This window comes from Leucoraja erinacea, chromosome 20, assembly GCF_028641065.1.
Source record: "Leucoraja erinacea ecotype New England chromosome 20, Leri_hhj_1, whole genome shotgun sequence".
Taxonomy (NCBI): Eukaryota; Metazoa; Chordata; class Chondrichthyes; order Rajiformes; family Rajidae; genus Leucoraja; species Leucoraja erinaceus.
Genome location: NC_073396.1, coordinates 35,967,417 through 35,983,316, shown reverse-complemented (window position 1 = coordinate 35,983,316; position 15,900 = coordinate 35,967,417). Strand labels below are relative to the sequence as shown.

At 44.3% G+C, this 15,900-nt stretch overlaps 1 protein-coding gene across 1 annotated transcript in view; it reads right to left on the bottom strand.

Annotated features, from left to right (window-relative positions):
• The window catches only part of LOC129707083 (bMERB domain-containing protein 1-like), a 58,545-nt gene that overhangs the window by 13,331 nt on the left and 29,314 nt on the right, over window positions 1–15,900 (bottom strand). The window contains exon 3 of the mRNA XM_055651861.1: window positions 980–1,053. Within this exon, the coding sequence (XP_055507836.1) occupies window positions 980–1,053 (74 nt within the window). The remainder of the gene's footprint in view (window positions 1–979; window positions 1,054–15,900) is intronic.

Below are 15,900 nucleotides of genomic sequence, written 5' to 3'. Positions count from 1 at the left end.
AGAGCATAAAGGGCCTGTCCCACTTGGGCGTCATTTGCGCATCACGCAGATGGCGTACGAAGATTTTGTGAATCCCAGAACCCTGGGTCACCGTGTGCTACCGTGCGTCACTGCCTACGTCACCATGTACCATGCGCGTGTAATGCACGCCATGCACGCATCGTGCGTCATGACGAGTAAATGTCGCATAAATTACGCGCAAATGACACAGGCCCTTAACTGAGATTGTGTAAATGATTATAGACACTAAATGCTGGAGTAACATCAGTGGGACAGGCAGCATCTCTGGAGAGAAGGAATGGGTGTCATTTCGTGTCGAAACCCTCCTTTAGACTGAGACATTAAATGATTGTTGCAGCTTCATAATATTTTCCAATGACAATGGATTGTGTTCCATCACTGAGAGCCATGAGCTGCTGACAAATGAAAGTAGAACTTCAGTTAACAAGTAAATACTACATCTCTAGGTTATTTTTTTTTTTGAAGCAAACACAATTAAATCTTTTCCAGTTTCTGCAAAGCTTTAGGACTCATTTCCCCCGAGTGCGTGCGGCTACAATGATGCTGTCACTTCACAAGTAGCAATGTTATCGCATCATTTGATGCTTCATCCTATTACTTACCAGGCACTGATTTTGTTTTCCCGAGCGATAGAAAATGCTTTCTACAAATGTCATCAGCTGGATTTTCCTCCTTTTGTATTAATTTTTATCAAATACTACTGCCATTCGATCAGAGAACACTACAGCATTTTCTAATAGCGTAGTGCAGCCTAATACAAGTGACCAGCCCTAATACATCTAGTTGTCAACAGCTCCAAAAGCACATGAGAATCCAAAAGCCCAAGGGATATTTATTAGAGCAGAAACGACTCACTATCCCCAAGCTTTCAGTTCTTTATAATTATACTGTGGTTGAATGGAAAATTAAACCAGCCACATAATTCTGAAGGAGCATTGGAGGTTAAAACATCAATTACCTGGAATGGAGACGAATATCTGGAGCTCCTGCTTTAGATTCGTTATTTCTTTGCACAGCTGAATGTCATCTATCCTGCAAATCGACATAAGTGTTATTAATTATTTAAGGTTGACAAAAGAAAATTATCCATAAGAGATGTATTCACCAGTTTTTGTAATTTGTGGCTACTTATCCTCATCCTGCAATCAATTGGAAAATGAATAGATTAATACAGCACATTCATTATTAAATCTGATGAAGGTCTCGACCTGAAACACAGACTCACAACTTTCACACAGAGACAAGACAAGACAAGAGACAAGAGACATTTATTGTCACGTGCACCAATTGGTACAGTTATATTTGTGGTCACCACACAGCCATACAAATAAAAAAGAGCACAGAACACGATAGTCTTTAGCATAGACATCCCCACACAGTGGAGTCAAAGTTTCCCACTGTGAGGGAAGGCACCAAAGTTCAGTCATCCTCCTCTGTCCTCTGTTGTCCTCTGTTGTTCACCCGTGGTCGGGGGGGCTCCCGAACCCCTCACTGTCACCGCTACGGGCAGCCCGATGTTCAGGCCCTCTCGCCGGATGATGGAACTCCGACGTCGGAACGGGAGAACATTCTCAGCGGCTTGGACTTCCAAATCGGCCACTTCCTACCGGAAACCGCGTGGCTCCCGAAGTCCACAGGCTGAGCTGGGCGGAGATTCACGCTGGCGGCCCTCGGCAAAGGGATCCCAGGACTCCGCAATGTTGAAGTCAGTGCCGCCCGCGCTGGAAGCTCTGCAAACCACAGCTCCGCGATGTTGAAGCAGCAGGCCCAACACTCCGGAGCTTCAAACGGCGATCCAGGTAAAGCATCGCCTGCTCTGCGATGAATCCAGTGCTGCACCGCTGCTCAAGCTCTGGTCCGGTCCCCGGCAGGAAAGGCCGCGCCAATCCAGGTGTGGGGCGAAGATGAGACTCGGAGGTGACTGAGAAACATGCTCGCCAGGAAGTGACTGAGAAACTGCTTCCCCATTACCCTACCCCCTCCCCCACATAGAAATACTTTAAAAAATCCTCCAAGACGTACTTTTAAACAAACTAAAAATAAAAAAAAGATAGAAAACCAGACAGACTGTAGGCAGAGGCTGCCATCATGTGGCGTCCTTAGAGTTGGGAGTCTGTGGAATTCTCTGCCTCAGAGGGAGGTGGAGGCCGGGTCTCTGGATACTTTCAAGAGAGAGCTAGATGGGGCTCTTAAAGATAGCGGAGTCAGGGGATATGAGGAGAAGGCAGGAACTGGGTACTAATTGTGGATGGTCAGCCATGGTCACATTGAATGGCGGTGCTGGCTCGAAGGGCCGAATGGCCTACTCCTGCACCTATTGTCTATTGTCTACTGAAATGTCAATTTTCTCCAGAGATTCTGCCTGACCTGCTGAGTTACCACCTCCAGTTTAAATTCCAGTTGGAATATTTTGGAGGACCCAAGAACCGAGAACAAGAACAAGAAGAGTTACTCCAGCACTTTGTGTCTTTTTTTTTGGTAAACCACCATCTGCAGTTCCTTGTGTCCACAGCCTGTTATATCACTTATAGTTTGGAATCCAAGAACCATAAAAGAGAAAAAATAGTATCCCTTCAGCCAGAAAAATACAAGTTCAGACCCTGTTCCAAACACACAATTTCAAAATAAGACCAGGGAATGCTGAAAATGTTCATTACTCAGTCGATGTCTCTGGAGAGAGAAACAGGGTTAAAGTTCCATCTCAATGATCTTTCATCAGAGCAGGAAACGTGAGGAAAGAAACATATTTTAAGTAGTGGAGAGATGAGGGTGGTGGGGATGAGGGGGGGGGGGGGGGGGGGGGGGGGTGGAGAGTGCAAAGGCAATGGTTTGTGATAGATTGGAGACCAAGGTAATATGAATGGTGCTAGTGGTGGTCCTGACAAGAAGGGAGGATGCTGAATACCTGCCAATGCCAGCTACTTTGTCAGAAGGACGGGCAACTTGACAGAGATGAATAAAGGGCGAGGACCAGGAGCGGCACGGTGGCATCGTCTTACAGCGCCAGAGAACCAGGTTCGATCCTGACTTCAGGTACTGTCTGTATGGAATTTGTACCTTCTCCCCACGACCAGCATGGGTTTTCTCTGAGATCTTCGGTTTCCTCCCACACTCCAAAGACGTTCAGGTTTGGCTTGGCTTGGCTTGGTATAAATGTTGCTATAATTGGCTTGGTATGAATGTAAAGTTGTCCCTAGTGGGTGCAAGGCAGTGTTAATGTGTGGGGATCGCTGGTCGGCATGGACTCGGTGGGCCGAAGGGCCTGTTTCTGTGCTGTATCTCTAAACTAAACTAAACTAAAGCACCAGCCCTTACTTTAAAAGATGCAGGCCAGTTTTAAACTATGTAAGCCATTCAAAGCATTTGCCCTGTGGTGATGAGTACATGTTATGAACAGTAAGTTCTTGCTGGTGAGATGCAACAATCATTCCCAAAACAGGAAATGCTGGAAACACTCAGCAGATCAGTCAGCCTCTGTGGAAAGAGAAATAGTTTACATGTTCAGGTCCAGGATCCCTTTGACAGAGCTATAAACCAACATGTTAGGTTTTATAGACACAAAATGCAGGACACTGAGTCACTCCAACATTTTGTGTCTATCTTCAATTTAAACCAGCATCTGCACTTGTTTCCTACACATGTTATTTCAGATTTCCAGCATCTGCAGTTTTTTGGATTTTTCATAACGATCATTCTAATGAGCATGTTTAAGAAGGAACTGCAGATGCTGGAAAAATCGAAGGTAGACAAAAATGCTGGATAAACTCAGCGGGTGAGGCAGCATCTATGAAGCGAAGGGATAGGCGACGTTTCGGGTCGAGACCCTTGTTCAGACTGATGTGTATCTAATGAGCATCATAAGTTACAGCGTGAACAGCACACGTCACTCAAAAACAATGATGTTGTATTGTGTGTGGCGACTCCCAGCTCATGGGCTATTGTGATCAGCCCCACAATCCACATGAAATATCAGCAGATATTAGTCATTTTCAGCCAAATTTATATTAATGAGCATGCTTGTCTTTAAATACCAAATGAAGTCCATAACTTTGTATTGTCTCGGCAGTGTTTAATCCTCCAGTACTCAGTTGTCACAGCTTTATTAGCTTCACATATCACCACTAGAGTAATGAAAATGTTCAAGCATTTTAATGGAGTCACTGTGATTTCATGAGAAATGAAGCTGCCTCAAGAGTTTATACTCAGTTGAAGTGATTAACTCGGTTGAAATCTAATTTAATGATCAATGTGAAGCACACATCTCTTCAGTACAGTGCTTAGTCCCAACTATGCCTGGAGGTATGAGCGTGTCCTTGGATCTGCTCCCACACTCCATCAACAAGAACATGGCGCCAGCCTAACTAGTTATTTACTCATCCATGCCAGGCGTCACTATCATTAGTTGAGCAGCTGCGACTCGAACATGTCTCACGGCACTTTGCTCAGGAGATGATATCCTTGCTCACTGGATCCATTTTATTAGCTACGATGATGTCATCGCTCTAGTTTTGCAATCTACAATTCATGTGACATTTCCATTTAAAAATATTAAGCATTTTATTAGGGTGGCACGGTGGCGCAGCGTTAGAGTTGCTGCCCGGGTTCGACCCAGACCACGGGTACTGTGTGCATGGAATGTGTACGTTCTCCCCGTGACTGCGTGGGTTTTCAACAAGTCCTCCTTAAATACAGGAGAGGTGCTGGAAGACTGGAGGGTGGCAAATGTTGTACCTCTTTTCAAGAAGGGCTGCAGGGAAAATGCTGGGAACTGTAGTCCAGTGAGCTTAGCATCTGTAGTTGGTAAGGTATTGGAGAGTATTCTGAGGGAAAGGATATACAGGCATTTGGATGGGCAAGGGCTGATTAGGGATAGTCAGCATGGTTTTGTACGTGGGAGGTCATGCCTCACAAATATGATTGATATATTTGGAAGACGTGACGAAAAAGGTTGATGAGGGCAGAGCTGTAGATGTTGTGTACATGGACTTCAGTAAAACGTTCAACAAGGTTCTGCATGGTTGGCTGCTCTGGAAGGTTAGATTGCATGGGATCCAAGGAGAGGTAGATGAATGGATTGCAAATTGGCTCCATGGAAGGAAGCAGAGGGTAATGATGAAAGGTTGCTTCTCAGAGGGGATGCCTGTGACTAGTGGTGTGCCACAGGATTCGATGCTGGGCCCATTACTGTTTGTCATCCATATCAATGATATGGATGAGAACATATAGGGCAAGATTAGCAAGTTTGCTGATGATAGAAAAGTTAGTGGTTTTGCAGATAGTGAAGATGGTTGTGAATGATCGCAGCAGAATCTGGATCGACTAGCCAGTTGGGTGGTGGAATGGTTTATGGAATTTAATACAGAGAAGCGTGAGGTCATGCATTTTGGGACGTCTACAAGGGCAGGACCTGCACAGTAATTCGCAGGCTTCTGGGTAGTGTTGTAGAGCAGAGGGATGTAGGAGTACTGGTGCATGGTTCCTTGCAGGTTGAGTCACAGGTGAATAAGGTGGTCAAAAAGGCTTTTAGCACATTGGCCTTCATCACTCACAGTATATATAGAAGTCGGGAGGTCATGTTGCAGTTGTATAAGACGTTGGTGAGACTGCATTTAGAATATTGTGTTCAGTTCTGGCCACCATGTTATAGGAAAGATATTGTCAAGCTTGAAAGGATTCAGAAAAGATTTACAAGGATGTTGCCAGGACTCAAGGGTCTGAGCTATAGGGAGAGGTCTCTATTCCATGGAGCACAGGAGGATGAGGGGGATCTTATAGAGGTGTACAAAATCATGAGAGGAATAGATCGGGTAGATGCACGGAGTCTTTTGCCCAGAGTAGAGGAATCGAGGACCAGAGGACATGGGTTCAAGGTGAAGGGGAAAAGATTTAATAGGAATCCTATTAACTTTTTCACACAAAGGGTCGTGGGTGTATGGAACAAGCTGCCAGAGGAGGTAGTTGAGGCTGGGACAATCCCATTGTTTAAGAAACAGTTAGACAGGTACATGGATAGGACACGTGTGGAGGGATATGGACCAAGCGCAGGCAAGTGGGACTAGTGTAACAGGGACATTGTTGGCCGGTGTGGACGAGTTGTGCCGAAGGGCCTGTTTTCCACACTGTATCACTCTATGATCTTCAGTATCCTCCCACACTACAAAGACTTACAGGTTTGTAGGTTAATTGGCTTGGTATAAATGTAAAATTGTCCCTAGTGTGTGTAGGAAAGTCCAGGATAGTGTTAACGTGTGGCGGGGATCCCTGGTCAGTGCGGACTCGGTGGGATGAAGGGCCTGTTTCCACGTTGTATCTCTAAACTAAACTAAATAAACTAAATCCAATTTTATTTCATGCATAAAAATAATTAAATAAGTATATCATTAGATCATCTGGTAATTTAGGTTAATAAGACACTGCACAATACCGTACTGAGTTATATAATCCACAAGATCTCAGTCTCAATGAAGCATTGGTTGATCTAGTTCCTTGAGATGCTAAAATTGACTTCCTTGGAGGAAGGATATAAACCGCATAGCTGATGGGCAAAACTCTTGCAAGAGAATAAACCGCTTGTCCCTTGAGTAGGATCTGAACTTCCAGTGAGAATATTTACTTGACATCGATGCTTTATTTCAGGTGCATGAGTTCATTAAGAATCATGTATTCATCCCTATTACTCATGGCCATTAGTGACGGTTGTGTGGACCTTTTCCCAGAATGGAAATATCAAATACCAGAGAGCAAAGCTTTAAGTTGAAAGCGGCAAGGATTACAGGAGTTGTGTGGGCAAGTATTCTTTTTACACTGAGTGTGGTGAGTGGCTGGAACTCACCACTGGGGGTGGTGGAGGCAGATACGATGGTGGTATTTAAGAGATGTTTGGATAGGTTCCCCTTAAGGAAATATCTGCTTCCTAATAAAGGCTCACCAAGGCCCACCAAAAGAGGGTGAGCCAATGATTCATTGCTAATGATCCTTGGGCCTTGTAATTATATTTAGTGTTGGGGTATATCACAGCTCTGAAGGCAGCTTGCCTGACTGAAGACGCAGATATCTCCTTCACTGGAAAGTGCCCTAGCGTAGTGCCAGAATAATTTTATTTTAGCCGCCCATGCAGTCAGAGACACAATATAACGTAGAACAGTACAGCCCAGTAACAGGCTCTGCGGCCCACATTGTCTGTGCCAATCATGATGCCAAGGCTGACCCTTTGTATAGAATCCATATCCCTCCATTTCCTGCCTGTCCATATGCCCAGCAAAAATCTCTTCAATGTCACTATCATATCTACCTCCGCCACCACAGTCCAACACACCAGCAATCTTGGTACTTCCATAAACTTGCTCACCAACCCATCTACATTTATGTCCATGTCATTTATAAGTATCACAAACAGCAGAAGTCCCAGCACAGATACCAGTGGAATTCCACAAGTCACGGACCTCCAGCCTGAATATTGTCCTGTCACCACTACCATCTATCTTCTATCAATAAACCAGTTCTGAATCTATATGACAACATCACTGTTAATCCACTGCATTGTATTCCTCTACATTGGTCTACACAGAGGGACTTACTAAAATCCTTGCAGACACCATCCACTGCCCTACCTTCATCAATCACCTTCGTCTCCTCCTCAACAAGCTTGAACAAGTTAATAAGACATGACCTGCCGTGTGCAAACCCATGCTGACTGATTAACACATTCTCTTCCAAATGGGAGTAAATCCTATGCCAAAGAATCATCTCTGAACTGGTCCAAGATGGCGTCCAAGCCAGGCAACTCTTTGTACCCTGGTCACAGAAGTGCATCTGTAATCACACATTCAAAACTCTTTTAAACCACGACACCAACTGCAGACTAAACGATATTCCCTTTATCATGTACCTGTATCTGAATGGCTTGACTGTAATCATGCATTATATTTCCGCTGACTGGATAGCACACAATACTTTTCACTGTACCTCGGTACAAATGACAATAAATTAAACTAAGCTAAATCCAGTAGCTTCCCACCACTGATGTGAGGCTCATTGGCCTATAATTACCTGGATTCTCTCTACTTCCCTTCATAAACAAAGAAACAACATTAGTTTTAGGTTGAGGTTTATAAATGTCATGTGTACCAAGATATGGTGAAAAATGTTGTTTTGCTTGGAAACAAATCAGATATCATCATCATCATCGGCGTTCACTCGAAACGAGTATGAACGTCCTCTCATGGAGGACACCTGTGAGTGACTTTGTTTAACGTGGGAAGACTGGTGCACAGACAGCCACCACACGGTCCTTGACAGATCTGGGTCAGGATCCAGTGGCATGGAGTCCAAGACAACCAGAGACCCTTTTCTGCTGCAGCCTTCATCCGCCTTCCCAGCCGTTGTGATGCTCCACTAAGGTCAGCTATCATCCTCCGCCTGTTCCACCGTTGAGGTCTTGGTAAGATTGGATCTTTGTCAGAGACCTCCCCCTCGACATTACCGCCATGGGTGGCCCTACCAGGAGCATAGCTCCAGACGGCATCGCTCTCAGGATCTCAGGACCACACAAGCTTCTCCATCACGACAAGGTGACAATCCACGGAGAAGAAATGTACCATGCACAAATACAATCAAACAAACTCTAGTACCATATATAGAGCAAAGGGAAAGCCATCGAGTGCAGAATATACTGGAGTTCTCAGCTCTACAGCGCATCAGGTCCTTAGTCTTGGAACCCGCCCGTAGTGGGAGCTGCCTCTGAACCCGGCCCCGAGCCACCGGCGTGATCGTGCAGGAAACCCCCTGGAGTGGGTCAGAGACTCCTCTCCCACTCGCCCCCTGGTAGGCATCAGTGGACACTGGTCAAAGGGCCAGTGGGAGGTGGACCAGGAAGGTCTAATCTCCCGCGCCTTCATGGGCGGCTGCAGGAGGTGCCCCCCTAGAAGGCAGAATGACGGGCAAGGAGAGGAACGAGAGGTGCACTGCATGAGGGGGAAATGTGATCGAGCCCAGGACAAGCCGAGGAGAGATGGTTGTGTGGCGAGAACAAGGTTCCCGGTGGTGGGGGGGGGGGGGGGGGGGTTGGGGGGTGTTGGAACAATTAGGACCCCTGGTGTGGAGGGGGGGGGGAGTAGATGGTTATTCACAGATCGATCGTCACGTATCAAATGCAGCAAACTCTTAACAGCTGTGTCTGGTACAACAAATATGTGAAACACAGAATTCTTCCTTGTTGTAGGTCAACATCCTTCCCCCCCCCCCCCCCCCCCCCCCCCCCCCCACGTCCCAATGGAGATGGAAATGTAAGATAAACCCTTTAAGCACTTTATTTGCATATTAATAAAGTCTAAAACAGTGCTTTTACACATTCATCCAGAATGGCCAAAAATAACCCGGCTGCATGAATTTTTCAGTGGGGTCAATGCCTCTTGCACAAGCCTTTCCACCACAAAATTGTTATGTGTTCATAATCTTTTCTTCCAGAAGAGACATTTTCTTGCAGAAAGAACAAAGAAAGCAATCTAGAAGGTATCATTTTAAAGGTGGTGCCACAAGGACTCCCTTAATAATACGATTTATAGCCATAGCCATTTGACTGCATTGTTTCGAAAAAAACGATGGAAATTATAAGGTCATGTCATATGGGATAGGAAAGAATTAGGCCATTCGGCCCATCAAGTCTACTCCGCCAGTCAATCATGGCTGATCTATCTCTCCCTCCTAACCCCATTCTCCTGCCTTCTCCCCATTCCCTCTGACACCAGTACTAATCAAGAATCTATCTATCTCTGCATTTAAAATATCCACTGACTTTGCCTCCACAGCCTTCTATGGCAAAGAATTCCACATATTCATCACCCTCTGACTCAATAAATTTCTCATCTCCTTCCTTAAAGAACATCCTTTAATTCTGAGGCGATGACCTCTAGTGCTAGATTCTCCCACTAATGGAAACATCCTCTCCACATCCACTCTATCCAAGCCTTTCACTATTCTGTATGTTTCAATGAGGTCCCCCTCATTCTTCTAAACTCCAGTGAGTACAGGCCCAGTGCCGTCAAACGCTCATCATAGGTTAACCTACTCATTCCTGGGATCATTCCTGGAAACCTCCCCTGGACCCTCTCCAGAGCCAGCACATCCTTCCTCAGATATGGTGCCCAAAATTGCTCACAATATTCCAAATGTGGCCTTACCAGCACCATATAGAGCCTCAACATTACATCCCTGTTTTTGTATACAAGCTCTCTTGAAATAAATGCTAGCATTGCGTTTGCTTTCTTTACTACTGATTCGACTTGCAGATTAACATTTTGGGAATCCTGCACCAGAACTACCAAGTCCCTTTGCACCTCCAATTTCTGGATTTTCTCCCCATTAGAAAATTGTCTACACCTTTATTCCTACTGCCAAAATGCATGTCTCCACACTTTGCTACATTATATTCCATCTGCCACTTCTCTGCCCACTATCCCAACCTGTCGAAGTCCTTCTGCAGAGTCCCTGCATTATCTACACTGCCTGCCCCTCAACCTATTTTGAAAGTTTCTAGCAAAAGATCTCTGAGGATTATTACCTTGTTACATTCCATTTACTTTTTTGCTTTCTGCCTCTTTTTGTTCACTTAATCTGATTTTTGTTTTGGCTCTCACCTTTCTGATCTGATTTAGCTTTAATTCAACCTAATCCCTTTTCCTTTGGCCCACCGAGTCCACGCCGACCATCAAACACCGTACACTAGTACTATCCTACACACTAGGGACAATTTTTTACCTAAGCCAATTAACCTACAAACCGGTACGTCTTTGGGGTGTGGGAGGAAACCGGAGCACCCAGACAAAACCCACATGGTCACAGGGAGAATATACAAACTCGTTAGTGATCAGCAATTGACCACTCTTCTGAATGCACCACAAATAAAGGTTTAAACTGAAGAATGAGGGAAATGGTGTAATGATTGGGGCCATCTCTGGGCCAATGTTCTTTGAGAAAGCAGATCTGGCACACTGCCACCCTGCAAATGAAGTGTGATAATATCACACCATTAATAGCTAGTTTGTTCTCTTCCATGTGCCTATAAACATTTTTTTTAGTTTATTTTAGAGATACAGCGTGGAAACAGGCCCCTTGGGGCAATGACCAGCGAACCCTGCACACTAACGCTATCCTACACACACTGGGGACAATTTACATCAATACCAGCCAATTAACCTACAAACCTGTACATCTTTGGAATAGTCAGGGGAAACCAAAGATCTCGGAGAAACCCCATGCAGTCACGGGGAGAACATAGAAACAGCTCCTGTAGTCGGGATCGAACCCGCGTCTCTGGCGCTGAAAGCACTGTAAGGCAGCGAGCATCCCGCTGCGCCAACACGCCGCCCTTTTAAATGAGCAAAACGTTTTATTATCACTATTAACATATGTGGGAACAACATTAGTGTTGACCCTTGCAGACTCATTACACACATGCATGGCACCCCCATGTAGTGGGGTCAAACAATGAATGGGGTGGGAAGAGCTAGAATCTACAATGGTTCACCATCAACCTGCAAGCTGCTCCCATTATTTTAGCACTTTCCGTAATGTTCTGCTGAGGGCTGCAGGAATTGATTGTGCTGCAGGAATTGATTGTGCTGCAGGAATTTGTCACCAATTGTGAATAGTTGAAGAAATTCTGCATTTCTAAAAATCTGCTTTCCAAACTAATATTCAGATGTCAAGGTAAAAATGAGAAGCTTGCAGTATAGATTAGTTATAAATTCATCACTTATGGCAGCATATGCCTAAGTAATCTTCCAGACCAAGACTGTTTCACTGACCGGCATGTAAACATCAAACCAAAGCAGTTGGGTGTAATGGGATATAGTGGGATATAGTGATCAAGCCAAACTTTAAAACATTTGAAATACCCAAAGACTAATTGAAATTGTGTTAGCACAGAATGAAGTTATATACAATTGTAATATTTTCTCAGCAAATCAACGGCTTTATAAATCCTTTGTGGTGCCTGAAGTTGGCATAGTGATGAGCTTGATTCAAATGTCTGGCAGTGACTGTTGACAGCTTTTTTCCACCTGCTATGAGAACACTGCCAATTACAAAATGAATCCCCTGGCAAGCAGGTTTGATGATTATCAGTTGGGAAGGAACTGGCAGGAACGTCACTCTGGGAAAGGTTCCGATGCTGCTGGGGGGTTTGGTCATGCCAGCTGACAAGCTGGAGAAAGTTCTGGCCACCGAGTCAGAAAGCAGGAAGCATCCCAAACCATGTTACAATGGGAATTACTGGTAACTGTCTTTAAAATTCTCATCCCACGCAGCTGGTGAACGTCCAGGATGATTTGCATGTGGGAGCAGAGAGGATTGAATTTTCTCTGATAGAGTTTCATTTAGTTACGTTTAGAGATACAGCGCAGAAACAGCCCTTCAGCCCACTGAGTCCGTACCGACCAGCGATCCCTGCACATTAATGTTATCCTACACACACTAGGGACAATTTACAATTATACCAAGCCAATTAACCTACAAACCTATACGTCTTTGAGGTGTGGGAGGAAACCGAAGATCTCGGAGAAACATAGAAACATTGAAACATAGAAACATAGAAATTAGGTGCAGGAGTAGGCCATTCGGCCCTTCGAGCCTGCACCGCCATTCAATATGATCATGGCTGATCATCCAACTCGGTATCCCGTACCTGCCTTCTCTCCATACCCCCTGATCCCCTTAGCCAGAAGGGCCACATCTAACTCCCTCTTAAATATAGCCAATGAACTGGCCTCAACCACCCTCTGTGGCAGAGAGTTCCAGAGATTCACCACTCTCTGTGTGAAAAAACCCACGCAGGTCATGGGGAGAACGTACAAACTCCGTACAGACAGCTCCCGTAGTCGGGATCGAACCCGGGACTCCGGTGCTGTAAGGCAGCAACTCTACCGCTGCACCACCGTGACACCCATATTGCAGGACGAGTAGAATCAGCAGGCTGTTTCTTTTCTTTTTTTCTATCTGGGACATAGGACAATAAAACATCTTAACTCTCTTGACTCTGATCATTACGGCTGCATTTGATACATGATATCTGAGAACAATGTTAAGCAATGTTCACAACTTCAAATGTGTTTTAAATGGAATCTGTTTTTTGTTTGTGTGCTGTCATGCGTTATAATGAGCTTTGGCAATACCTTAAAATGGTTGATATGAAATGTACTTCTCACTTCACAGCCTCAATGAGGTTGCATCCTGCTAATCAACTGTACACCTTTACGGCTGGTGATATTTGGCAAAACATGTCCTTTACAATCTAGGCAATTGTTCAGCATTTTGATCTGTCCGGGGTTTTGTATTTCTAAGGCTTTGCTTCTGTGCAAACCCGAGGGGTTCCAATGATGATCAGACTTGAAACTGCTCATGTTTCCTGCCCTTCTCCATGGCAACAGGCTCCCATTGGAGCAGGTCTACACAGGGATTGTAACCGGATAGGGATTTTAAAGCACTCAAGGAAATCTATCCACTTTCATATGGGGATCATCTCCTATGTACTTGCCCTATCAATGCACGGAGGCAATTTGACGTTCAAACTCTTAGACTGGTGTAAATTTCACACATAACTATTTGTGAAACCTCTTATTTCAAAATATATTAAAGCTCAAAGCCCACGTTGCTTATATCTAATGAGGCTGCGTTCAGTAAAATGATGAAGTGCAGTGAGCCATTGACTCCCAGAAGCAGTGTGTCACAACAGTGACTATTAAACAAATTATTTCTAGATGAGTTTTTGGAAGGTAATACACATCAGTGGACATTTTAATTGACGTTAAGATGAAAATTAAGTGGGAAGGCAGTGAGCATTCGAGAGTCATGAGAAAGACGTATCTTCTCTGTTCTCTCCACCCCTGATAATATTTGTCTCTAATAGTTATCATAGGACTAGGATGAGAGGAGAAAGATCTAATAGAAACCTGAGGAACAAACCTTTCACACAAAGAGTGGTGGGTATATGGAATGAGCGGCCAGAGGAAGTAGTTGAGGCACGTACTATCACACACTTAGCAGACATTTAGACAGGTACATGGACAGGAAAGGTTTGTATGGGCCAAGTGCAGGCAGACGGGACTAGTGTAGATGGTACATCGTGATTGGCGTGGGCAAGTTGGGCAGAAGGGCCAGTATGACTTAATGACTCTAATAACATGAGTGAGCAACATAACTATTCTGCAGTAAAAAGATAGAAACATATAAAAATGGGGCAGTTCAAGGATTTAATCTGAAACTTCCGGTACCTCTCACCAGCAGTAAAATTGTCTTCATTGTGTTTAGAATTCAAGCTTTAAGGATTAATGAGAGGAACAAATTACATTAGAAGCTTTACATTTTCATTGTTCAGTTCTGAAGCCAAGGCTATTAAGGAAAATGTGAATCATTCTGTATAAAATATATACATTTCCAGAATCAATTTGTTTAATCGAGAGAGGGGCGGCACGGTGGCAAAGCAGTAGAGCTACTGCCTTACAGCGCCAGAGACGCAGGTCCCATCCTGACCACGGGTGCCTGTATGGAGTTTGTACATTTTCCCCGTGACCTGTGTGGGTTTTCTCCGAGATCTTCAGTTTCCTCCCACACATCAAAGACGTACAGGTGTGTAGGTTAATTGGCTTGGTATAAATGTAAATGTAAAATTGTTCCTAGTATGTGTAGGGTAGTGTTAATGTGCGGGGATCGCTGGTCAGTACGGACTCGGTGGGCTGTTTCCGCACTGTATCTCCAAACTAAACTAAACTAAAACATTAGTTTCCATATTTATTTACAACACCAGAAACCATTCAGCCCATTGCTTCTGTGTCAGCTCTCGAGAGCAATCCCACCAGTCCCGTCTCTCCAATTATTTCCCTGTAAGCTATTCTCACTCTTGTAACATCACCTTCTCTGCCCCACACCCAGCTTCCTCTATCACCTGCCGACAATGGGATAATGTACCGCAGCTACTTCAGCCACCAGCATGTCGTAGGGCAGTCATAAATTGGAACGCCCATGGACATGAGGAGAACATGCAAACTCTGAAGAGACAGCACTGAAGGTCAGTATTAAAACATACTCGCAGAACCTGTGTGGTAACAGTTCTATCTACTGCACCACATGCCACCCCATCAAGCCATCTAAGCTATCTGTTTTTATGTGAAGTGACAGAAATCAAATATATTTTAAATATATAACTCTGTTTTATTTTTGTGATAATGCTACTCATTGATTCATTGAAAGATACAACATTGAAACAGGCCCTTCGGCCAACTGAGTCCATGTTGACAATGAATCACCCATTCACTCCAAATCTATCTTATCCTACTTTCTCATCAATTCACCTACACTTCAGGGGGTAATTGACAAAGGCCAATTAACCTATAAACCCTACACATCTTCGGGATGTGGAAGGAAACCAGAGCACCCAGAGAAAACCCACGTGGTTTAGCAGTAAATCTGAGGCCGCCAAGCTGTCACCTTTTCTTCCTTTCTCGGGTATCTATAGGCCTGACAAAGTTAACCAACAAGGAGCTTATTTAACCAGTTAACTCACTTGGAATTTATTTAACACTAAATAATCATCTATGAGATTAAAGGTGGTAAATTTAAAACAATCTATTTCACAATACTGAATCACAGCGAAGAACAGGAGGTTGGCAACAACAGCAAGCAAAATAATAGCGTTTAAAATGAATATTTATCATCAAAATGATTCCTACAATGATCTTTTTTAAAGTGTACTTTTATGTTCCCATCTTAGTAAAGATTTGGAATTCTTTATTACATTTTACACTTGTTTAGTTTTCCATGTCTCACTCTAATGAAGTGGCAGCACAGTGGCGCAGCGGTAGAGTTGCTGCCTCACAGTGCCGGAGA